The sequence below is a fragment of the Pristis pectinata genome, chromosome 9 (genome assembly GCF_009764475.1).
Source record: "Pristis pectinata isolate sPriPec2 chromosome 9, sPriPec2.1.pri, whole genome shotgun sequence".
Taxonomy (NCBI): Eukaryota; Metazoa; Chordata; class Chondrichthyes; order Rhinopristiformes; family Pristidae; genus Pristis; species Pristis pectinata.
The window spans coordinates 72,960,832-72,987,775 of NC_067413.1; the positions used below are offsets into that span (position 1 = coordinate 72,960,832).

The following is a 26,944-nucleotide window of genomic DNA, read 5'->3' on the forward strand; positions in this document are numbered from 1 at the left end:
ATAAAGGTTTACCATGCTTCCTTTGGACTCTGTGTTTCTATTAATAAATCTAAGGCTATTGCATGCATTTTAGTTAGTCTATCAACTTATCCTACTGCCTTTAAAGATTTGCATGCATGAACTCCAGGTCTTCTTGGTCGTGTACCCTATTTGAAATGATAACTCCTTATTCTTCTTTTCAAAAATTCATCATGTCACACTTCTCTGTATTAAATTACTTTGGGTATTTAGCTGATTCGCCAGTCTAAGTCTGTGATAGCCTACAACATTGCTTATTTTATTCCCATATTTTGCATCAGCTGTAAATCTTGAACGTGCCCTTTGACTTACTTTCAGGTTATGAGTATATAATCAAATGAACAATGGTCCTAACACTGACCCTTAGAGAGCACAGCAATATACCTCTGTCCAGTCTGAGAAGCCACCGTTCACCATACTCTTCTACTTCTTTCTCAGTCAATTCCATACCCTCATTGTAACTGTCCCTTTAATCCTGTGAGGCTCAGTTCTGTCAATTTGTCTTTCATGCAGCACTTTATGAAATGTCTTTTGAAAGTCTACGTAGCTCATGGAAGATTTCCAACCAGCAATGTCCAAGCTGGTCTCCTACAATACTGTCAAGCACTTGCAGTGCCTGTGTTATTCTTCTGTTTTGTTGCTCCCCTTATTAGGTACCATTTTACCTCCAGGCAGATAAGTAGTCTTGAATTGTGGTGCCTTTAGCAGTCATAGACAACACAAATGCAGCCTAATCCAGTGTGGTAGTATAGAGACATGCAGCAGGTGACTAAGCTGCTTTGCAAAAAAAATTATGTCACCAGTAGGTTAAAAGTTTCTGCTTGTATTTATCTCATGGCACTTTATGATTGGTGCAGAAAGCAATCTGCTTATCTTATGGATGGGCTCCACAGGATAATATTCTGATAATGCTTAAGATAGCAGCAAAAATAGTAATTTTTCAAATTTTGTGTATGCATAGGTACTTCATATTGAAAGCTGCACTTCAACCGTGTCTTAGCAGCTTTCATATTGTAAACTACTTTTTTTTGGCTTGTTTCCACGAGATTCTGTCGATGAAACCTATTTTCTCAGTAACCTTCTCTGAGATGCTTGAATGAGGCTTCTTCAAGGAGGATGTCTCAAACTGGATTGTTCTAGCTTCCCACACTATTTATGAAAACAATCCTTGGAAGCTCTTAGCATGTTACTTTGTTTCTATTCAACAGCACATTGAAGTGACACACTTGGCTCCTTTTTACCTTTGCAGATTTAAATGCCTGTTGAAGCACTTGAATATGTACAATGTTAGATAATCCTAACATTGAATTAGCCAGCCCCAGCAATAGGTTACAAAGTTCCACGTAGTAGTCCAGATTTTACTGTTGCCAGTGATTACATGGTACTCACTGTTTCTTAGAATTTCCCTTACCTTTGCCCTTTTAATTTCTGTGTACTTTTATCCTGCAGATTGTTGTGATTTAAATATTCAAATAGCAGGACTCATGTGCAGGGATTTGTGTGAACAAGTGACTGGGCATCTCCTTAACCAATCAGACTGGAGTGTGTTAATGAACAAAACAGTATTTGAAACAAGCAGCACAAGTTAGAATAGTGAATTAATGTCAAAGTAGATCCAGAAAGTGAAATATAGGGAGGCAAAGAAAAAAAGTGATTAAGCAATTTAGAGAAAATAAATAGAGCTGAAAGAAATTGCATTTTGAAAACCAACCATTAAACTCTGATGCAATTAGATCCCATATTTGTATAAATTACTTTTCAGTGAGAGAGATCTTGTTTGACAGGAGTTACAGCTTACCATATCATTAAACAGTCTAATTGAACAGAAATAGAAAAGCAAGTTAACAACACTCGGGATATTTGAATGGGGAGCCAGATGCCAAATTGTTATTTTTGTGCAATTAACAGAGGAACATTGGATCTCAGACAGAAACTTAGGGATTTTTATGTTGAGTTGCACTCATATGAACTTGCTACCTAGTTTGTGCATACTGATGGTGAAAACTATCAGCATTAGTGTTATCTCTTCTATAAATTAAGGTTTTATAAGAAAGATCATTTAGGAGGCAAAAATGGTTCCTGGATAAACTTAAGTATTCCACATTTAATTTTTGAATAGTGACAATTCAAAAGCAAAAAAAGTGAAATTCAAAAGCAATGTTTTCCAAAAAAGCTGAGATATATCCACAGCCAATATTGTCTAATATATGTATTAATGGCATGTCCTCAAAATACTAATTACTGAAAAAGAAAAAAATAATTATGGCAAGAAGATATAAAAGCACAGAAAAAAGTACTTCTCTTAATCCTGTCCTTTCCTGCAGACCATGCAGAAGTTGTAATATATTGACTCTACAGAATGTTTCCAGAAAACCTGCAGGTAATCTTTTAATAATAGCATACCAATCTAACATTGCAACCTGCAATATTCTGCTTTGACAATTCCCTGGTTTCAGCAGCAGTAGAAATTCTTCTGCCTTGCAGATTATTTTATTAACAATATATCAAAACTAATCCTTCTAACCTTCAATGCCCACTAATCACATTCTCAAATAGTTCAATATTTAGTAATATTTTAACAATCCATTTTACTGGCAAGCTATGCTTCCTGCTGATTACTGTATTCTGTAATGTAATGCATCAGAATAAAATTGCATTAACTGAACATGCCCTAATGTATTAGCGCCCCAGGAAAAGATATCTTTCATCAAGAGCTATGGTCTGTAATTATTATTTGCAGAAAATACTTGATCCAAACACATCTGTGAAACAACCTTCGGATGCTTTGTTTTGAATCTCTTACCTTTCATCTCTTACCTTTCATAATTGGAATAATGAATAATAATTAGACCTGATCAGGAGAGGTCTTCAAAGAGTGAACTGAGTGCACTTCTCTTCTGCATGTACATTAGGGATAATAAATAGGTACATGGTCCCTAATCAACTGTCATTCTCTTTGTGGCTCATGGTGTACATAAGGAACTACTAATGTTTTAATCTTTGTTGTTTTATATCAAATACAAATACTGACAAAGTTTGACATTAAAATTATCCTTGCCCTCCAAAAAATTAAAGAAGAAGATCTCCTGTTGAACCAATGTCAGGTTGTGTGTCTGGTGATATTTTATGCTAACTTTGTCCATTTGTCATTGACCATTTTACAATGGGATTTTTTATGTGTCTACTATAGTATTGGTTTAGTAACATATTGTATAGATTTATGTGCATCATGTGTGGCATTTAGCCTTAAGAAAAACAAAATAATGCTTTTTTTCCCCTAAGGGTTATAATTAGTGAAGAATTCACCTTCTAAACTTATTGATAAATGTGTGCAGTTTTGCCATTGCAATTTAGAAAAAAAAAGGGGATATTTTATCTGTGAGAGAAAACCAAGAACATTAACATTTGAATCCTTGCAAAAAGAATTAAAATTTGATATTACTAAGACAATTCAGTCAAATTATGAGACATATAATAAACTCAAAGCAAATGGAATAATAGATACAAATCAAAATATGGATGTAGTCAGAGGTTGGTCCTGTAGCTTGGTGCCAATGGGTGGACACCATCTAAATGTGAAAAGCATGCTTTGTTTCCTGGTCTTTCATAACAGGCTGAATACTCAACTGGATACATCCAAACTAAGCAAAATCTCATTTTCAATATAATCTAATGTAGCATGAATTCAGGCAGCGAGCTTTAACTTAAGCTGCAGTCTTTTATTGTTATATCCAAGACACCTTGATATCTACCAAAATTAAACTTTAATATTTAATAATGGTCTTTTTTTTCTCACCTATTATAGCTTGTTTCCCAATGAGAAATTTTACCTTTAAAAGTCGTTTGACTTTATTTATTTGTTTGATTTTCTCAGAGTGAATTTGGGTTAGGTGTATACACTAAGTTCACGTGACCTTATTTTGTCTCAAGGCTTTGTTTATGAAAGTTAAACTATGAACTACAGGACAGGAAAATAGAGAACATCACAGTATAGAATTAAAAGTTGGAGTGGAACATAATGCCTGTCCAAGCCTGTTCTGCTGTTCTGTAAGATCATTGCTGAAACCTGACCACCACACTTTCCCAAATGAGCCCCAATTCCCTTACCATCCAAAAATATATTGAGCTCATTCTTAGACACACCTAATGGCTGCAAGGCCACGGCCCTTTGGAGTAGAGAAGTGCAGTTTCATAACCTCTACTGAAAAAATTTCCAGCTGTACCTTGTTAACTTTCTTGCCTAGAACTTGGGTTTCCCCATTTCTGGTGCACTAAGGTGATGTTGCATTTGGTGTACTTGCCCACTTGTTCGGAAAGACCCTGTAATGAGGAAGTTGAGAAACAATGTAAGTGTGACTTCCGTGGAGAGAACAGCCCAGGGCAAAGGTCTTTCCAGAACATTTCCCATGTCACTATGGCTTTCCAACATTTCACATTTGAAAGCTTGAGACCATTAAACCATTATTCATCAAATGTAAAATATGGTGTGTCTGAAAAGATTGCTCGGTTAATTTACCACTGTAAGTAGCCCCCATTGTGTAGGTGAGAGGTAAAATCTGGGGGAAGCCGATGAGAACGTGGAGATAATAAAATTAGTATAGGATTAGTGCAAATGAGTGCTTGATCAGTTGACATAGACTCAGTGGGCTGTAGGGCCTGTTTCTATGCTGTATGACTCTATGACTTTCTGGGACTAGACTAGTTATAGATGAGCATCCCTTTGCCTCCTACTGCATGGTCCCCAATCTACCATGCATGGTCATAGGTTGCACTCAATGATGGAATGCTGTCATTGAATGAAGGTCCTGATGCCTAAATGCTGAAGAAAACATTCATTATTAGTTGTGCCTTAGTATATGGCCTTTGGAAGATCCTTGAACAGCCTGCAGTCAGTTCTGAAGCTGCCAAGTGAAAGTACATGGTGTCAGCAAGTGTCCCTTTAATTATCAATAAATGTAACAAACTAGTTTGGGGTACAGTTGTACCATGATTGGTCACAGAGGTCTTAAGTTGCGACTGTTCAGCTTCAAGTTATGGCTGATTCCACCTGCTGCATTGTTCAGGTGATTCGCCACTGTAAACTCCCCATCACCCCCAATTCATCACTCTCCACATGTTTTCCAGCCTCCTCTGTTCCCCCCTCCCTGTGTGACTGCCATGGAGAGACCTCTTTACTGCTCTAACTCCATCTACAAGTTTGCAGATGATACCACCGTAGTAGGCCATATCTCAACAGCGATGTCGGAGTACAGGAAGGAGCTTAGTGACATGGTGTCATGACAACAACCTTTCTCTCAATGTCAGCAAAACAAAAGAGCTGGTCATTGACTTCAGGAAAGGGGGCGATGTACATGCACCTGTCTACATCAATGGTGCTGAGGTCGAGAGGGTTGAGAGCTTCAAGTTTCTAGGAGTGAACATCACCAATAGCCTGTCCTGGTCCAACCATGTAGACACCATGGCCAAGAAAGCTCACCAGCACCTCTACTTCTTCAGGAGGCTAAAGAAATTTGGCATGTCCCCTTTGGCTCTCACCAATTTTTATCGATGCACCGTAGAAAGCACCCTATCTGGATGCATCATGGCTTGGTATGGCAACTGCTCTGCCCTAGACCGCCAGAAACTGCAGAGAGTTGTGGACGCAGCCTAGCGCATCACGGAAACCAGCCTCCCCTCCATGGACTCTGTCTATACCTCTCGCTGCCTTGGTGAAGCAGCCAGCATAATCAAAGACTCCACCCACCCGGGTCATTCTCTCTCCTCTCCTCTCCCATCAGGGCACATACCACCAGGCTCAAGGACAGCTTCTATCCCATGGTGATAAGACTATTGAATGGCTCCCTTATACGATGAGATGGACTCTTGACCTCACAATCTACCTTGTTTGACCTTGCACCTTATTGTCTACCTGCAATACACTTCCCCGTAGCTGTGACACTTTGCTCTGTATTCTGTTATTGTTTTTACCCTGTACTACGTCAGTGCACTCTGTACTACCTCAATGCACTGTGTAATGAATTGATCTGTACGAACGGTATGCAAGACAGGTTTTTCGCTGTACCTCAGTACTAGTGACAATAATAAACCAATACCAAAAATGGCATTGGCCTGCTTCTCTTCAGTCAGCTGTTGCTACTGTGAACCCAGTAAGCAGAGGTCTGTGTAAAACATACAAGTCAGCTATTAACTTCTCATAAAGTGTGTAAGACACATTAAAACTTCCATAAAGAAAGGCTGCCCTATTTTTGGGTGACTTCAGATTTGGACTGATTATTAATTTTAACATACATTTAGTGTAATAAAAGTCTGTACAGTCCCATCTCAAGGAACACCTGAGTACTTCAGGGACTTCTGCTACTGCCACTATTTCCTTTTGAGGGAAATTTCTTTCCTCCCACAGTTGCTGCTCAACCCGCTGAGATCCTCCAGCAGACTGTTTGTTGCTTCGGGTGACAAGGAGCACGAGTACTGACCATTTAAAAGAATTGAGGTGAGAAAGGGACATAAAGCATGACAATGGGAAACAACGAGAGAGCAGTTTAATGGAGATACAAAAAACTGCAGATGCTGGATTTTGAAGCAAATTACAAGTCGCTGGAAGAACTCAGCAGGCCAGTCAGCATCGATGGAGGGAAATAGTCTGTCGACATCTTAGACCAAGACTCTTCATCTGGGGATGGAGAGAGCAATTTACCTGAAGTTGGAAAATTCAATGTTCAGTCCAGAGGGTTGCAAAGTGCCCATACAGAAGATAGGATATTGTTCTTCCAGTTTACATTGGGCCTCACAGTGACAGTGGAAAAGTCTGCAGACAGACAGGTCAGAATGGGGTGGGATTGAGAATCATAGTGGCAGGGAACAGGAAGCTCAGGATTACCCTGGGGACTGAGTGCATCTGTTCCCCAAAGTGATCACCCAACCTGTGTTAGGTTTCTCCAAAGTAATGGAGACCAGATTGTGAACACCAGATAAAGTGGACTAGATTGGACAAAGTGCAAGTGAACTGCTGCTTCACCTGGAATGATCCTCATCAGCATTTCTTGTCACCTCCTCAAAAAGCTCAATGACTAGTGAGACACAAACTTCCCTTAACAAATCTATGCCGAATTTCCTTTATTAACCAATAATTGCAGATAATGTCCCTCAGAACTTCCTCAACAGTTTTCCACAATTTTACTAGATATCCAAAACAGCATTATGTTTGCCCATTGACTGCAACTAGAATGCCATTTAAACACTGTGCCCTCCACAAAGGATCTAGGACATATGAACAGGACTAGGAACAGGGCAATGAAAGTCAAAACAAAATACAGGCACTGGAAATCTAAAACAAACACAAGAGATTCTGTAGATGCTGGAATCTGGAGCAACACACACAAAGTGCTAGAGGAACTCAGCAAGTCAGCCGGCATCCATGGAGGGTAATAAACAGTCGTCGTTTCGGGTCGAGACCCTTCATCAAGACTGGAAAGGAAGAGGGCAGAAGGCAGAATAAGGTGGTCAGGGGAGTAGGAGGAGCATCGGCTGGCAGATGATAAGTGATCCAGGTGAGCGGGGGAAGGTAGGTGGGTGGGGGAGGTGTAAGAAGCTGAGAGGTGACAGGTAGAAGAGGCAAAGGGCTGAAGAAGAAGGAATCTGGTAGGAGAGGGCAGTGGACCATGGAATAAAGGGGTGGGGAATAGATGAGCAGGTCATAAGGGTGGGGAAAGGGAAAGGAGAAGGGGTGAGGGGGCCACAGGAAAGAGGGGAGAGAGGGGAGGAGGTTAAAAGAAAAGTTGGGGGGAGAAGAGGAGAGGGGTTACCAGAAGTTAGAGAAATCAATGAATCAATATTGAGGCTATCAGGTTGGAGGCTACTAAAGCAGAATACGAGGTGTTATTCCTCCGACCTGTGCCTGGCCTCAACATGGCAGTAGAGGAGGCCATGGATAGACATGTCAGTAAGAGACTGGGATATGGAGTTGAAAGAGTTGGCCATTGGGAGATTCTTGCTTCTGCAGCAGATGGAGCGAAGGTGCTCAACAAAGCGGTCACCCAATCTGCGTCAGGTCTCACTGATGTAGAGGAGGCCGCACCGGATGCAATAAATGACACCCTCAGATTCACAGGTGAAGTGCTGCCTCACCTGGAAGGACTGTCTAGGTCTGTCTGTGAATGGTGGTGAAGGAGGAGGTATAGGGGCAGGTGTAGCACTTTGCATGGTTGCAGGGATAAGTGCCGGGAGGGTCATCAGTGGGGAGGGACGAGTGGACAAGGGAGTCGCGGAGAGAGCGATCCCTGTGGAAAGCAGAGGGGGGCTGGTGGAGGTGAAGATGTACCTGATGATGGGATCCCATCAGAGGTGGCGGAAGTTGCAGAGTATGATGTGTTGGATGCGGAGGCTTGTGGGGTGGTAGGTGAGGACAAGGGGAACCCTGTCACTGTTATGTCGGGGGGAGGGATGGGTGAGGACAGACGTGCGGGAAATGGAGGAGATGCGGATGAGGGCAGCATTGATGGTGGTGGAAGGGAAACCCCACACTGAAAAAGGAGGACATCTCAGATGCCCAGGAATGGAAAGCCTCATCATAGGAACAGATGTGGAGGCAGAGGAACTGGGAGAAGGGAATAGCATCCTTGCAAGTGACAGAGTGGGAAGAGGTGTAGTCAAGGTAACTGTGGGAGTCGGTGGGTTTGTAAAAGATATCAGTGCTTAATCTGTCTCCGTAGATGGAGACAGAGAGATCCAGACAGGGGAGAGAGATTTTGGAGACGGACCAAGTGAATCTGAGGGCAGGGTGGAAGTTGGCGGCAAAGTTGATGAAATTGACGAGCTCGGCATGGGTGCAGGAAGCAGCCCCAATGCAGTCGTCAATAGAGCGGAGAAAGAGTTGGGGAGTGCTACCAGTGTAGGCTTGGAACATGGACTGTTCCACGTAGCTGACAAAAAGGCAGGCATAGCTGGGGCCCATGCAAGTGCCCATGGCTACATCTTTGGTTTGCAGAGAGTGGGACGAGGCAAAAGAGAAGTTGTTGAGGGTGAGTACCAGTTCTGCTAGACGGAGGAAGGTGGTGGTGGAGGGGGACTGGTTGGGTCTGTTGTCGAGAAAGAAGCAGAGAGCCTTAAGTCCTTCCTGATGGGGGACGGAAGTGTATAAGGACTCGACATCCATGCTGAAAATGAGGCGGTCAGGGTCGGGGAACTGAAAGTGGTTGAAGCGATGGAGAGAGCATGTGAAGTGTCACGGACGTAGGTGGGAAGAGACTGGTAAAAACAAAACAAAAACTGGAAATTCTCAGCACTTCAAGTGGCATCTGTGGGAAGAAAAATAGAGTCAATGTTACAGGCCAGAGACCCTTTGTCATAAATGAAAAGGAGACAAAAGAATCTAGTAAAGCTGCAGGGAGGGTGAGGGAAAGGGATGCCTCTGAATGGGTAAAATTGGGGTGACCGTGGGGATAAGCTGTAAACAAGGTTATTTGGTCAATGAGTTAATGGGAGCAGTTAGAGGGTGAGAACATAAAAGAATAAAGGAGTTGCAAAATGCAGAGCTGGAGGGCAAGTCCTGCAGGTCAAGCTGGGCATGTCCTCCATTCCCAAAGAGAGAGGGAAAAAAGTAGGAAAAAACAAGTTGAGCTAATATTACAGATGGATGACTGATACAGACCAAGAGATCAAGTTGGAGACACAAAAGAATGCAAGAGATCAAGTTACTTGACGTTGTAGAATTCACTATTTAGCCCAGAAGGCAGCAAAGTGCTGAGATGGTAAATGAGATGCTGTTCTTCAAGCTTGTGTTGGGCATCACCGTTACAGCATAGGAGGCCACGATAGAAAAAGCCATAACTTCGAAATAATGCTGTAGTACTCACGTGTAAACGCATATACCTGAAATTTCACCCTCTTCTGTTTTACTAAAAGTACGAAGTAAATAAATAATTTGAATAAACCAGCAGGGATATGAGCTTTATATCAGTTCTCCAGTAATTCACAGCAACATTACATGGCACACATATTTAAATAGCTTTGTAACCAATGTCATTCATTTTTCACATTGATTCTCACTAGTGACCCCTCCACCTAGATTGAGAGTTATAAAAAGAAGTAAATTTCTCTGCATATACATATTGCTAGATTAGTTTTCAATAAAATGTTAAATTGAATGGTCCTTTTAAGCTGCAGACAAACATGTATAATTATATATTAAATGTGTGTTTACTATAATTGGCTGCAGAATACTGGGTGCTGTTACAAGATGCATGTAGTAAATCCTTTTCATTCTGAAGTACTCTTGTCCCTCAGAAAAAAACCTTGAAAAATAGCAAAGCAATGATCTTTAGCTTTCAACTGTATGAAACAGTTTTAAATACTCAAAGAAAGGAAAAGGCCACGTTGTTAACAATTATGTATACTAACAATTATACCTATTCTCCTTCTTTCATCTTTTTCATTTGACATTGCAGTTAAAAAAAAGCATGGAATGCTGTGCAAATTAATCGTGGGACAGAAGATCAGAAAAAATTTAAAAACCTGTAAAAGTATGACTAAAAAAAAGAGGGAGAAATAGATTATGAGAGTAAGCTGGCAAGAAATATAAAAACAGAAATAAAAGCTTCTACAGGTATATGAAAAAAAGATTAGCTAAAGTAAATGTTAGTCTTCAAGAAGTTAAGACTGGGGAATTAATAATGAGAAAATGGCAGAGACTTAAAATAAATATTTTGTTTATATGGCTTCATAGTGAAAAAGACTAAAGCATCCCAATAATAGAAAATCAGGAATAACAGGGATGGAGAAACTTAGGCATTACCATCACCAGAGAAAAGGCACTAGGCAAACTAGTGTGACCAAAGGCTGAAAAATCCTCTGAACCTGATGCCTGCTTCCTCAAGTTTTAAAAGAAGTGGCAGCAGAGCAGAAATTGGTCAGCATCTTCCAACGTTCTCTAAGTTTTGGACTCATGAATTGGAAAACCACAAATGTAATACCCCTAGTCAAGGAAAGAGAGAGAAAGGAAGCAGGAATCTATGATAATTAGGCTAACCTATCATTGGAAAAATGCTGGAATCTTTTATTAAGGAAGTAATAGCAAGACATTTAGAAAAAGAAATATGAGTTAAGTGAGTGGTCAAAAATTTGGCAGGTATAGTATAATGTGTGGAAATGTGAGATTTTGCACTTCGGTGAGAAGAGCAGAAAAGCAGAATATTGGTTCAGCAGAGAGAGACTACGGATACTGCCTCAGAGGCATCTGGATGTCATTGTACGTGAAACTTGGAAAGTTATTGTGCAGGTACAGCAAGTAATTGGGACGTCAAATGGAATACCAACTATTGGAAAGGGGATGGAGTATAAAAGTAGGGAAGCTGTATTACAACTTTACAGGGCATTGATCAGCCCACTCCTGGACTACTGCACACAATCCTGGTCTTATTTAAGGAAAGATACATTTGTGGTTGAAGCAGTTCATGAGAAGGTTCCCTCAAATGAATCCTGATATGAAGGGGTTGGCTAATGAATAATGATTAAGCAAGCTCATTGGAGTTAAGAAGAACATGAAGTGACCCTTTTGAAATGTAAGGTTCTGAGGCAGCTGGACAAGATAGATGATGAGAGCATGTTTCCCCTTCTCGGGGAACATAAATTTAGGAATAAGGAGTAATCTCATGAAGATGAAGAAATGAGAAAGAATTTCTTCTGTCAGAAGACAATAAACTTTAGAAATCCTCTGCCCCAGAGGGCTGAAATTATTCAATATATTCAAGGCCAATGTAGGCAGATTTTTGATCTATAGAGTAATGGAGAAAAGGCAAGAAGGTAGAGCTGAGGACAAGATCAGATTGGCCATGTTCTTACTGAATGGTAGAGAAGACGAGGAGCCAAATAGTTCCTATTTCCTACGTAGGTCAGAATCATAATGCAAATAAAATATTTGCCAAAACTATTATTTGAAACATATTTTAATTTGAAATATTGATGTTTTATTGCATAGTGCTAGACTTGTGGTTTTAATTTTCACAGATGAAACTTAAATGGTGAAGATTCATCTGCCATGTTTGTCAATGTACTCAAAGGCATCAGTTTTAATCTGAACAAAATAACTCCAACTCAGTTTGACCTCTCTCCAGTACTCCGAATAAGTTCAATATTCCTTATCCTTATTGGACATTGATAAATAACAATACAAATAAAATTCGCAGAACAGAAAATGCTGAAAACACTTAGTAATCCTCCATGGAGAGAACAGATTGCGTTAACATTGTAGTAGAAACACTGCCGGTCAGAACTGGATAAGACTACAAATGGATTGTATTTAACGGGAATTACACAAAAGGAAGGTGGGCAGGTGGAGAACGTTTTACTTTTAAGAGATGAAATGATTGTAAAGTGCTTAGTGGGAAACTAATAGGTGGGTAAATGACAAGGAATATTAACATGTGTTTTGGAAGAAATTAGAACAGTACAGCACTTCGGCCCATGATAAAATGCACCGAGTAACTGCGAATAATAAGAGAGGGCATAAGCAGGTCAGAATTGCACTAAGGGGGACACACTGGCACAGCAGATAATGCATCAGCAGCACAGCTCCAGCATCCCAGGTTTGATCATTTACTCCTTGTATGATTCCACTGGCCACACTATCCATTTGTGGTCATATGGGGCACATCAAATTCCAGACTTCACTACAGCTCGTGCTGTCAAAAGCCTTTTCAAATGTTTCTAAAAGTCCTTGAGAATCAGAGACATTTAAAGATGGCTGAGGTAGATGTAAATAAAATAAAACATTATTTTAAATCATTTAAAAACACATTTAATGGATAAACTGATTAAATACATTAATTAATAAAAAGGGTTAAAACAACACTTACCTTTTTCCATCTAGGTTGGTGAATCCATTCAAATGAGCGGTGTCATGTTAAGTTGTCACCCGCAATAAACTTGAGGGGTCAGTATATGGTCTGTCTGTTCAGCACGACTGAGCTCTGCCCTTGGACTTCGTGGTGAGTTTCGCAACAGACTATAAGATGAAATGTGCTGGCATTTGGCCTGCAGCGCAATCCTGAATTTTGAGTTGTAATGTACAGGCCTAGAAGTCAGGAACACACTGATCATTATGTCCACCTTGCTATTGACTTCCTAAGATTCCTGAATTTGATGCACCATTCTGGTGCTTTCCCTGTCAAAAAACACCACAAATCCCCTTTAGATGGTACCATGTTCAAACTAATGGCAGGGAAAAGGTTTTCTGTACCAAAAGCCTGCTAAATCTTTATGTTCAGTTTTTCCTGAGATGAGGGGTAAGTGTCATTTCTTCATCACTGACCACAAAATCTGGGCTGATACAAATGTTTGCTCAACTTAGCAGGTTGTCAACATGGAAGCATTACTCAAAGATTTCTGGCCATAAAGTCTCAAATATTTCAAACTCATTTAAACAAGAGAAACATATTTATAGGTATGATTTGCATCAAGGCAGTTTGCTGTTTTAAGTCTGAAACTAGTGCTAGTTACTTTAGCACTAATTATTAAGAGCCTACTTATTAAGGCAGTCATGGTAGTGTAGCAGTTAGCGTAACGCTTTACAGCGCCAGCAACCCGGGTTCAATTCCGGCCACTGTCTGTAAGGAGTTTGTACGCTTTCCCCGTGTCTGTGCGGGTTTCCTCCGGGTGCCCCGGTTTCCTCCCACATTCCAAAGACGTATGGGTTAAGAAGTTGTGGGCATGCTATGTTGGCGTCTGAAACATGGCGACACTTGTGGGCTGCCCCCAGAACACTCTACACAAAAGATGCATTTCACTGTGTGTTTCGATGTACGTGACTAATAAAGATATCTTAAAAAGACCCAAGGAGGAACTAATTTTGACATGCTGTAGATAACTTTGATATGCTGTTTCTCTAAACCCTGCTCTGTTCACGTTTTGCTTTCTTCACAGCCCATGGGATCGGAGCGGATGGAGATGCGTAAGCGGCAGACATCGGTGCAGCAGGAGATGCCGGGCTCTGCGCAGCCACAGCAGGGTGCTGGGAACCGGGGCTCCAATGCCTGCTGTTTCTGCTGGTGCTGCTGCTGCAGCTGCTCATGGTACGTCTTTCTGTCTATTTTCCCCCAGTTCTGGAGAGTGACTGGAAGGTAAATAACACTGCACTGATCTACATTCCCATGACTATAGGCAGCAACTGACAGGCTCCCAAGAAACCAGTGCTTAAACAAAATAGGCATAATCAATCCTTTAATCAAAATGCATTTTGCATTTCTTTAGTCTAATTGGCAAGAAAAGCAGATAGAATTCAGCACAGTCCTGTGGGAACCACCACTGACTGCATTAGAATTGTTCAGGACATGAAGTTCAATATGTGTTATATTTATTTGTTTCCAAAAGCCAGGACTATAAATTTTCTGAATTAATTTTTTCCCATTTCCCCCCTAAGATTAGATATGCCACTGTCTGTTCTTTTCATTGTGCTGGCCATAGAATTCCATGTGACCAATTTAACCCAAGTATGAGGAGGACAGAAGGAGGGGTAGGATGCAAAATGCCACATCATTACATACCCAACCCAAACACTTCAAACCCAGCATCAATTAAATCACCAAAGAGGTAAGGTAAGTCTCCAGTTACAAACTGAAAAATTATTAAACCAATGGTGTGTCCCTCATGCAAACATCTGCACTCAGGTAGACTACTACTTCATAGGGTGGGTTTGGTTATAGTTAACTTGATGTGCATGTTACACTGAAACTTGCACCCTGTACAAAAGAAACTTTGACTACCCTACTAATCATTTTATAGAAATGTCAAACTGGATGGAAAAAAAAATCGCTGTTCACTGTAAGGTACAATAAAAATAACATGAACATCTTTGCAACCACATTTAACAATTAATGATGCCATTTGCAAACATACTATGCTCCATAATATCACAAATGTACAGATCTTCTCCAAATGCTGTAGGCTGGAGATTGCCAATCAGCCCATGCCCTCTTTTCTAAAACAAGAGTGATTTGGCTCACCCCAAGGACTGACTCTATTTCTGGGCTGCCCCAACGAGAGTGATCTTGGTGTAGTCTCAGGACCACAGCAAAATCAATGGGTGCCCTCCCCCACTAAATCTACTATTCATTTCTCAGAAAAGATTAATAGAGGGCCAATACATCACATTATAACTGTAATCCTCTCAGCCTGGAGAAAGCTATAAACTGTTTAATGTTACGATTCGAGTAGATTCTAGGCTTTTATCCAAACTGGTGTGATGAGTTATTCTTAAGAAGCCCTACCTTAGTCAAGTCTCTTTATTCCTCATTTATCCCTGCTCCCTCCTTTGGGGAGCAGTCCCAGCTTCCCTGCAATAAGTGCACTAGAGCATATGTTGGATATATTTCATTCAGAATGAGAAAGGCTTAGCCTTTAAATGAACACAAAAGATCTTAGACACCTCATTCATAACAAACCCTCCACACTTTCTTGTCACCCTCACCCACCAAATACACCAGCCTATGTATTGACCAGTAAGTACAACAATCATAATCCATATAAGAGCAGGACATAAGAAATAGCCAAAGGGGGTGGACCAAGGACCGACATGCCCTTAAACCTGCTCCACTATTTATTAAGATTATGGCTGATCTGATCGACTCTAGTTTCTTGTCTGATCCCCATAACCATTGATTTCCCCATCAGCCAAAAATCCATATGAGTCTTGAATATTCTTAATAACTCTTATGTCCAAGCTCTCTGGACGAAGAATTTCAGAGATTTATGATTTTCAGAGCTGATGTTCCTCCTCACCTCGGTCTTAAATTTCTTATCCCAAACCTGAAACCATACTTCCTATACTAATGCAAAAAACAAACTGCTGGAGGAACTCAGTGGGTCAGGCTTGGTCTTGACCCGAAATGTCAACTGTCCATTCATCTGAGGGTGCAGCAACTGCACCAGCAGAAGCAGTAGTCCAGATGAAGGGTCTCTGCATCAACTGCCCATTTGCTGTTTTGTAATACGCTGGGACTATGCATGCATACATTGTATGTTATCCTCCTTCTCCGCTGCCACACATTAAAAACTGAAGCTAGGCCGTTAATGCCATTAATAAAAGCTATCTAGAAGGGAACATTAGGATTAAGAATGGGACTGTGTGGATTAGCTTCAGTTTTAACAGTTGTTCTAGATTCAACCAATGGAGACAACATTTTTCCTGTGTTAAGTTCCCTGAATCATTTTAAAAACCCTGATTAGTTCACCATGAAGAAAATATTCTGATTTGTTAGTCTCAGGTCAAAAAGGGTTAGCCTCACAATTCCCCACATTGATCTCCATATGCCTTACTATTTCTCTCCCATTTAGTGGGACTCTGTCCTCTTGCAACTCCGTGCTCCCATCTACTTGTCATGTCTCCAGATTTAATCTCTTATGATTTAGGAGCAGGAGTAGGCTACTTGGCCCCTCAAGCCTATTCTGCCATTTAGTAAGATCATGGGTGATCTGATTTTAACCTTAACTCTGCATTCCCATTTATATGTGGTCTCCTTTCTTCCATTTGCTTGTCAAGCATCTATGTACCTCTGCTTCAAAAACATTCAAAAATTCCTTTGAGGAAGAGAGTTCTAAAGACATATGACCCTCTGAGCCAAAGCATTTAGTTTCATATCTGCATTAAATGGGTGACCTCCTATTTTTAAACAGCAATTCTCTAGGAAACATCCTTACAGCATCCATTCTCAGGATCTTGCATGATTCAATCAAGTCTCCTCTCATTCTTGTAAACTTCACCTGGTACAACCCTTACCTATCCAACATTTCCCGATAAGATAATGTACCCATTCAAGATATTAGTCTTGTAAACATTCTCTGAACTACATCAAACACATTAATACCCTTCCTTAAATAAAAACACCTATACTATACACACTAGTCCAGATGTGGTCTCATCTGGGTCATTAAAGTATAGATGGTGAAAAGGTTAGGCTGCAGTTCAGCTGCTTATGGGACACCAATTTCCATTTCCTCCCCATCAAAGACGTCTTTTTCCCTATTATGCATCTTCAACTCGTCAAACAATTATTGACCCTTTCACAAGGTTACTTGCTCTGTACTGTCATTTCTTTTACTAACCCCTTGTGAGGAGACAACATTCATAGGCACACACCTGTATGCAATCCTTGTGATCTATTGCAAAGTTAAATTAGTCGGCTTTTGCAAGCTTTTCAAAGATCCATGCAGTTTCTTTGATCAATTGTTTTAGTCCAATTCAGTTGGTGCTACCCCCACGATTGATGTGAAACCAACCTGCCAGTATATACTTGATTCTCTTCTCACATCCTTCTTAAATAATAATGATAGTTGTAACATCTAGACCAAGGTAAAAATACCTGAATCTTGATGGCTTTGGAAAATTAGGAAAATTAATGTACTTGCAATTTTCTCACCATCCTGGGACCATAAGTTTCAGGTCCTGAAGGCTTGTCTTAAGTCTCATTATTTTCATCATTTTTCTTACTGGTGTCATTGCATTTTCCCACGAGCACTGTGTAATTAAAATGTATGTCAGCTTTGTAACTTAATTTTCTGAAAATTTCAATAAAAATCACTCCTGGCAAATGAAAATAAATTGGCATTTCATGTGCATAATTAAAATATGTTTCATATTGGTCAGAAGTAGTAATAGATATATTATTTGTATCACTATACAGAGAGCACATCATTCTAAACCTAGAATAACTTGATTTGTTAGCAATGTAGCTGCTTAAAAGGCTGCTTATATAAACTAAAGTAGAAAACTATAATAGATCTACCTCACAAAATTATCTCTTTAATTGTAAAATTGCTTAATTGAGGTATGTGAAATGGATACTCATGTAATAAGATATGTGAGTCAAATTAGACAATAACATTTGAATGTATTTGGCTTCAAAATCCCAAAGCAAATCAACTTTAACTATTTCACCAGGGTGATATCTACCCATGATCTCCATTGGTCATCATTTGAGGTTTATCTCAACTACCTATCAGCCTACCTAAGCTGAAAAGTCCAACACATGCTGTGTGGTCTGCTCTGGTGACTGGTTTCTTCCTTTCAGAAAGAATATTTTTGGCCCCTTTGGTTCCATTTGTAATAAACTGATAATTTCAGTTTAGATAAGTGATCCTGGGTGACCTTCTTTCAGCAGAGGATACAATCTCAGTGCATTTACACCTCCACCAGATTAAGGGATATACCTAATGTACTAGCCAACATTGTTCTTCCCGGCTTCTGAGTGGCCCATGTTGTAGGAAGTCCTGACGTGGAGCTTTTGCCCCTATCACAATTTCCTTGTCAATCACTTGTGGGCAAAGCCTCTGCCCAAGGCAAAGCCTTTTGGAAACTCCTTGTGAGGGTCTCAGCTTAGTTTGCAACAATATAAAGGAACTGATTCAGGATGACACTGGAATTTCAGGCCCAGTAGATACACTATTATTATTTTTATAAGTTTGGCTGAAGGATGCATAAATAGAGGAAAGTAGGAAAAGAGCATTCATGTGCTTAGGTCCACAGCTCGCGTGGAAGGTAAATAATATGGACTAGTTGTGCCATGTTCATATTGTAAGTTCTATGTAATGCTATGCAATTAAAGGTTACAAAACAACATCCATCTGCTGTTCATTTGATTCAGCCTAACTCATCTTTCTTGCAAACTAGGAAGACACACTAATGTTTCATAACACCACCACAACTACCAGCTGCTTTCTACTCATCGCTGTGGTGTGTGGAAAGCTCTCTGCTTTTTTAATCACAGTGTTCTGTCAGCTTTCACAAGCCATTAACAGGAAATCCTGCTGTTCACAAGCTCCATTTCATATTTCTACCTTGGGGTTTACCTTTCATTGTGCTTTGCATACATTTATTTTTATTATATAAAACTTGTTAGAAATTTTTGCACCTGCATAAAATTACTTTTCTCCACATTGTTTGCACTGAAAGATTCTTATGCTGAATTAAGAAACTGAATGATATTAATTATGTCCTCCATTCCTGGGTCAATGTGTGTAAGGAGAGTATTAATGAGAAGTATAGACAGGGTAGACTGCAGGAAACTTTTCTCCATATCAGAGGTAGACAGAACAGGATGACGACATAGATTTAGGATATGGGGAAAGAAATTCAGTGGGAATATGAGGGGCACCTTTTTCACCCAAAGGGTGGTAAGTACCTGGAATGCACTGCCCAAGAGAGTGGTTAAAGCAGGGTTACTGAGACCATTTAAGAAATTTCTAGATGAGCACTTGAATTGCTTAGGCATATGGTCCAAGTGCTGGGAGATGGGATTAGTGCTGGTTGGCATGGATGTGGTGGGCCAAATGGTCCATTTCCATGCTATATGTCTCTAATCTCCTGATCCTCCAAACTCAGATTTTTGCAGATCTTTTTATGACCATGATCCTTTCCAGTGTAAAAGCCTAGAAGAGGCTTGGAACATTAGAACGCTTCCTAAAGAAACCCTGCTCCCCATTCTACTTGTCTTATGTGGCATGAATGAAAAATCCTACACCTTGTTTTGCAAATTTGTAATATTAAATAGAGTGAAAACTCAAACTTGCTTATTGTGCTCGAGGAATGAGGACAAAGTCACACAGTTGTAAATGTACAATCTATGCTAACTCATTTATAAATACATGCTAACTATAGTAATAGAAAATATGTCTTTATGTTTACTTATTTTTCATGGCTACAGTCTAAATAAGTAAAAACAAACTAAGAAATTGCTTTACACCTATTAGTGTGAAAAATCAAGGCTTACAGTTTTGGAATGCAAGCACATGGAAAAGATAATTGCAGTTCCATCACAGTAGTTAGAGGGTCTTACTTATTTCTTGTTTTCTAATACTGTTCCATAATATTTATTTGTAATTTGTTGGACATTGTTTTCAGTTAAATACTGCATATTATATTTTGTTACTAATATCTGACAACTGATTGCAAGAGAGATTGCTGCGAATAAAGCAAATAGGGCATATCTGACCGGGAATAAACTGGATAAGGTCTGGTGTAAAAGAAGCAAAATTGAGAGTAAAAGGAATGAAGGTACTACACAAAATTGTAACAAAAAAAACTGAAACTTTGTAATTATTATCTCAAAAGAAATTGGCAGGATTGATAGCTCAGTCCCATGTGGGTGTTAAATAGCAAGAATCATTAATGCTTGTGGCTTCTATTTTCTAAAAGATAGCTAATAATCACCAAGGAAAAAATAAATACTTAAACAAATTCTGATAAGTTCTATGCATGGCACTGTACTCCAATGACTGGATGCCATTTACAGTTTTACTTTCCAAACATCACATCTTAACAACATTTCAACCAACAAACCGATCTGTGGTAGTAAATTTAGAAAGAATTTTCTGCTTTTCTCTCCAGTTTTTCCTGTTCAGCTTGATCCCTATATATTGGAATCAAACCACCATAGTATCTCAAAGGTTAGTATTACTCGAGGAGAAATGTATCTAAGTATAATACCCATAAATTTCATTACTAAATGCTACACCAAAGAAAGTAATTGTAATTAAAAACTGAACATATTTTTGTATACCTTGTACCTTTAAAGTAGTACACATAAATAATATGAAGTTGTAAGTACATCATTATTAATATTTCTGCTATTCACAGCATTATTTATTCTAAATATATATTTATTTATTAATATAAATGCTAAAGCAACATCAAGATATGGTAATTTTGCTATATATGCTGATGGGTAGCTTGTAAGGTTACAGGAAAAGTCAACATAACATAAATAAGACATCTATATAAACAGGAGTAAACGTCAGACAATCCAAATATATCTCCATTCATCTTGGTACCTTCCTCCCCCATTTGCCATGGTACAAGTCAAGCACTGTGCTTTCTGCAAATATCCTACTTGACTTCCATCGAACTCTGTTGTTTATCTGGATTCAGCTAATCCAAATTGCCTGGATGAGTGCTAGTTAAGATTGCCACTTTAGATTTAGGATTTGCTGTAAATAGAGAATAAGAAGACGGTGTTCCATGGAAAAGATGTATACTATTGAAATGCTATTTGCCTGAAGCAACATTTGTGTTCAATGCACCAGCAAAATATCTCTACCTGCACAATGGAATCTTCCGCCTCCAAAGATTTTGAAAGATGAAGATCATCACACTCTAAAGTGCAGCCTAGCTCTGCCTAACGCTTGGTGTCTATTAGCATTCTTCAAGGAAACAGAGACCCGCCCTTATTGCCTTCAACAACATTGGAAAGAGTGGGGTATGGACAAAACTATTCACAAAATTTTGGATCCCTCCCTCTCCCTTTTGTCTGTTACTTGAGCCAATTATGGATCTTTCGCAATAACACCACACACCCCTTTACACTTCAATGCTCTAAAGTGTTAATTCACTGTCATCTAGTTGTACAATTGCATAGCTCATCACTTAGTTATGAATGTTTGTCCTAATCGTCATGGCAGAAGGTGAACCTTCTCTGGAACTATGTCACTATTCTCAGTTCAGTAAGTCTCCTTTCTTGCTGCTACAATAAGGTTTAGCTTCACCTTCACAAGTAAGCACTTATTACACCTTTTTCCTTATTGACCAGATATTCCTTTGAAATGCTGCAACCCCAAATCACCACACATTTCTGCTGGAGATATTAACAGTAACCATTTAACTTCAAATGTTTTTAAACATATTAACTGGATGCAAGCACTCTATATTAATTTAACATATAAAAATGTGATTTTAAGCAGCATGCAAGGAAGAAAAGGGCTGCAGAAAACTTACCTCTGAAAGATGTTAAATCACCTACACACATAATACTTCAAGCTGGGACCTATTATATGAATATCCTGCAAGATTTTCTTCAGAACAATAAAACAAATACTTTGTTAACCATACAATTGAACAACTACATAAAAATGCTTTAATACATTAAGGCTTAACATTACCTTTTTAGTCAGAAATTGTTATCTATGAAGACCTAAAGTTGGCTGAAATATCAAATGAGTCAGAGAAGGCAATTTTCCTTCAAGTACAGTGTGTGTTAGTTCCCAGAGGCACAAGAGACATATTTAAGAGTGTTAATGCATACCCAACATTTTATATAACACTTCCCAAATTCTGTTGGATACCTCAGCCGGGCTTATGGTTTTGAACAATAGGAAAGGTAAACAGCATGCTTAAGGAAAAAGGCAAAAATATAGAGAATCGAATAGTGGCCTGAAGGTGCAGTTGGAAAGGAACATTTTAAGAAGGGTCAGACTGCTGGAAAGAGGGTGGCAGGGACTAGATAGAGTTCCAGAGAAAACAATGAGTTGCAAAATGTGAACAGTAAAATGATGGAATATAAAAGCAGTGAGTGAGAAAATGTCCAGTGTCAAAAGAATGGAGCAAGCAAATGGATGTACAAGCCAAGCGAATTCTTGTGCAAGCTTGAGCTGAGAAGAGCAGGAAGGAGGTATGAGAGTTGTCATCCCAGTGGTTTACAATTAACCTGGGTTGGGTATTTACCCAGACATCTCCATGTGTGTTAGTGTGTCTGATATTTTCCCCTTATCAGTTGCACATCTAAAGACATCACTAGTTGTGCACTCCACAATTCCTCCTTTGTCAGCATAAATTGAACTTTTGGGTGCAACCGATTTGTTAAACACTCACAATGCAACCAGAGTACAATGCACTACTTTATTGCATTTAAAAGGAAACACATCTGACCTCAGATACTGGGCATCAGCAGAACTGACTGCAGCTACTCAGGCCTTTCCGAAGTCCATAGAGTATGTTCAAGCTTAAAAGCTGTGTCTCATTTTCAGCATTTACCTGCTAATGTACTTGTTCAATGGATGTCTCAGTGGTTACACTGCTGGCAGCAGTTTATTACAGGAGATGCCACTAATCCAATGACTGGGCATGCCTGGTCGTTCGGAGACCTCGGGGCAAGATGCCAACACAAGGATCTTCAGAGACACCACAGGACTGTGGCTTTAAGGGCCAATGCCCTTCTCAGACAAGTGTGCAGCTACAATAAATTGAGCCTGATCCCATTGGAAGCCATACGGGTTCTGTTCTAGCTCTTGATTCTAAGTGTAAACCACCACACTGCTGTATCTACCAACATTATGATTATTTCAAAACTTTTGTGGGGATTCAAATTGGGAATTCATGTTATCTATGATACTTCTAGCACGCCAAAACAAAAGGTGAGATCCTATGTCTAGGAATCAGGTCTTGAAATGATGAAAACATGATCACAGTTAAAAGAAAACACGAGAAAATTGGGTTGACAGCAGTCAATTCTGTGGAGGTGGAAGAAGTCATTTGATATAGGAGTGGATAGTGTGGAAGAAGCCAAGGGCAGGGTGAAGCACAGTTAATGCACTTCTTAGATGTTGATCAAATCAAGGCCATAAGCACAATGGAGCTGACAGGAGCTAATGAAGATAGCTTCAGCTTTGTGAATATTTTGTTTCTCACTGGTTTTGTGCTATTGACAATTACAAATTTCATTCCAAAAGAGTTTAAATAGAATCAAAATAATTAAAAATCAGGCCCTAGAGGTGCATTGGGTGCCTTCTTTAGTTATTGAGGTAGATAAATAACAAAAAGAATTTGGGAAACCATCATTGCTAAAGATAAACAGTAAAAACAAGTCAAACTGAAATGGGTATGTAAGGCATACACACAAGCTATTGCACTGTGGGCTTTAATCATGTTCTCAGATAATCCCCTGAACTTGAAGATCTAAGTAAATTAGAACCAGTGTATTTTCATTATCCACTGTCAGTTACCTCTTTCTGGAATTCCAGAGATTCGCCCAGGTACAGCCCATCAAAAATATAAAAGTATGAAAACTGTAGCAACAACTCCTGTCATAGCACATTCCAAGATCCAAAGAATAGGGTTATTACATAAATAGTAGTGTCTGTACAATGAGAAAACTGGAAACTCATATAAACTCCATAGGGGGAGCCAAAGAATGGATCAACCATTCCATATCATATGTCACTTTAATACAATGTTTAATTAATATATTAAGGTTAGTCCAAATGGGTTTGTTTTAGGTTCTGCCATTGATAGTTAACGTAGCATTGTGGTGACATCTCTCCATGGTGTAACACAGACAAATATGAATGAAAAATACATGATCTATCTCAATAACCACTTAATAACGGCAACATACTGAGTATGTAACCATAATGAATAGTTAGAAATTTAGTGTACTATAAAACTACACTTGATGATCCTCCAGACAAATTATAAATTAAATGCAGGATAAAAATTCACATGGATGTAATAATTTTCCAATACATTTGAAATGCATTTTCCATTATAATTGATTGATTATTTATTTTCTGGATGAAGTTAATACTTTGCAAAGAGAATGTAACTAAACAGCCACAGAATAATGTAAAGAAAGAAAGAACAAATTTATAGAGTAACTTCTCAAGTTCTCAGATGTTTTAATGCGTGTTGATAATCAGTGTGATTTTGTTTTACTGAATTTTAGTTATTGGACAAGCAAATAAGGTAGCTAATTTATACACAACAAGTTTCCACAAATTGTACTTTAAATTTGTGACCAGATTATCTGTTTATAGAGATCCAGTTGGAATGTTGGCCACAACACTGGGCAAATTCCCTGCTCTTCCTGAAATACTGCTGTGGAATCTTCCAAATTGGCCATCTGAGGTTTCGGTCTTACGTTTCATCTAAAAATCAATGTGATAAGAAGTTCATTGTACATTGAAACATGTGCAAAAAATGGCATTGCAAAGGAAGCCAATGCTAGTTTCTAACTGTGCCATTTGCATAGGATTTTCATGTAAGGTTGTGTCTGATTTAGTGATGTCAATCATAGTCATTTCCACATTATTGCACTGTGCAGTATACCAGCTGATACTGACTTGTGCCAATTGACCCAGGGGAGGTAATCACCTACTGCAACCTCTGCTCAAAGTCATTGTGTAGTTTGGGGTGAAACATTTGGAAGAATGGCAAGACCAACATGACAGTGAATATCCTGGTCCAGCCACTCAGCCCTGAAGATCTTGCTGGAAGATGTGGACTCCCATATAGGGGTCCTGCAAGCTCAGGGGCACAGGGAGACTTCAGGTTGGAGGATATGCCACATGGCCAGCATAATGGCCCCAGATAGTAGTCCCAGTATCAGAGGGAATTGAATGATCTCACATCTCAATTTAAGCAGCAATAAAGCCCTCACCAACAATGCAAAACTACACTTACACAACACTCCTTGCACTACATCCACTGCATACATCTAACAATCAACACTTCACTAAGTATTCATATGCCCCACTACATACTTCTCCAACATTCATGTACCTATCTCACACTTTACATATCTTTTCAACTATTCAACTGACAGATACATCACAAGAACACATTGCAACACGCTCATAGACTCTTCCCTTTTCCCTGCAGAAGGTGACATGCAACCTGCTTGAGGAACAAACTGAAGAGGGTCCTTACTGGTTAAGTTGCATTGAAGAGAAGGTGTTCACCATCATGGGTTAGTGGTCACAGAGCTTGTGGCTAAGGTCATTGAGGATGTTGGCGTGTTCATTTCTAATCCTCTTTTTTACATTCCGCTTCCTTCTCATCCTACACACTCTTTGGCATAAGGTTCAGATGGTTTATCAATGCCCTCTTACCTGCCACTGAATTACACCATGATCATGGCCTTGTGTCATTCTCATTTTAAAGAGCCAAGAAATACAACTTAGACCACCCTCATCCGACAAGTTGCCAGAGACTCAAGAAGATGATGCCATGCTCATCATGCTCTGCATCTGACGCTCCCATCCATCTGCTCAGAACTTGGCACTTTGTACAGAGGGTAATTTAGAGGCAGGACACGGAAGTGTTGAGTCACCAGACATGAGTGGCCAGCAACCAAACTGGAAGGTAGGGATAGCTTATGCACCAGTTAGCTGGAAGGCCAAGTCACACACCACTTCTGCTCCAGAGGACTTGGATGATGATGACATCTATTTGGTAGTTTGTTCACAGGGACTAATGCTTGTCCAGGTAGAGATTCTTGGGGTATTATCTATCTTCCTGGAAAGCCTACATGAAATGGTTAGGACATAGGAGTGTCCAGCTTCAGATATACATATGGATTTCCATGGAACCTGAAACCCATTCTTTCCAACATGAAAGTGGTGTCCAGCTCCATGTCAAATGTTACAAAGGCAACGCTAGTAAAGTCTGATGAAGGAAATCTCAGTTTCCATTGCAGAGGTAATTCAAAATATAATACTGCACTGGAATTTCTGACCACCACCTAAGATCAGTCTGCTGTGACTATGCCGCTGGATTCCATTGATGGAAGAGGCTTTTGAGGGTGTTCTGGCACTCCAGGAATCTGCCCCCCAGCAGATTATCTTCATTGTTGATGTGCTCTGTCGAGGAGGTACAGTGCTTCCATGCTAGCCTTTCTCAAGATGAGAGCAATCTTGCTGCTACCAGTACCACTCTGGCCATACCCTTGCCATCACCCATCAACTTGGAAGCCCAGACTGCTGCCGCCAATCGTGAGATAATGCAGTCTGCAGACTGGCCACTAGGCTTCGAAATTGCTGATGGTTAAGTTTTCATTGACGTCTTGCAACCACTTACACTTAAAGTGAGCAACCATCCACCAGTTTGTCTGTACCTCCTGAGGGAACAACTCTTATAAATAATAGAAAAGGCAATAGTGTGCAGAAGACACACACAAAGGGAAGATTCAAGATGGATTAGTCAATGATTAGATGGTTTTAGGACCGATAGTGTGTATAAAGTTGTTCCATCTTGATTTGCTTGATTCTGACTCATGAAATTATTGAATCTTTGTGGCTGAGAGACCACTTAGCTTCACAGGTGCATGCCGTGCTCTGCAGGGCCATCCAGTCAGTCCCATTCCCCTTCTGTTTCCCAATAGTCCTGCAAAATAAT

The 26,944-nt window shown here is 39.7% G+C and overlaps 1 protein-coding gene across 7 annotated transcripts in view; it reads left to right on the forward strand.

Annotated features, from left to right (window-relative positions):
• LOC127574371 (regulator of G-protein signaling 20-like) overlaps positions 1-26,944 on the forward strand; it is a 73,458-nt gene that overhangs the window by 27,609 nt on the left and 18,905 nt on the right. For 3 of the 7 annotated variants that reach the window (XM_052023330.1, XM_052023329.1, XM_052023334.1), the window contains exon 2: positions 13,933-14,081. In XM_052023330.1, the coding sequence (XP_051879290.1) occupies positions 13,936-14,081 (146 nt within the window). In that variant the 5' untranslated portion in view covers positions 13,933-13,935. Of the gene's footprint in view, positions 1-6,418; positions 6,509-12,880; positions 12,999-13,932; positions 14,082-20,389; positions 20,449-26,944 lie in introns of those variants that run through there. The other 4 variants (XM_052023332.1, XM_052023333.1, XM_052023331.1 and 1 more) reach the window with 3 other exon arrangements.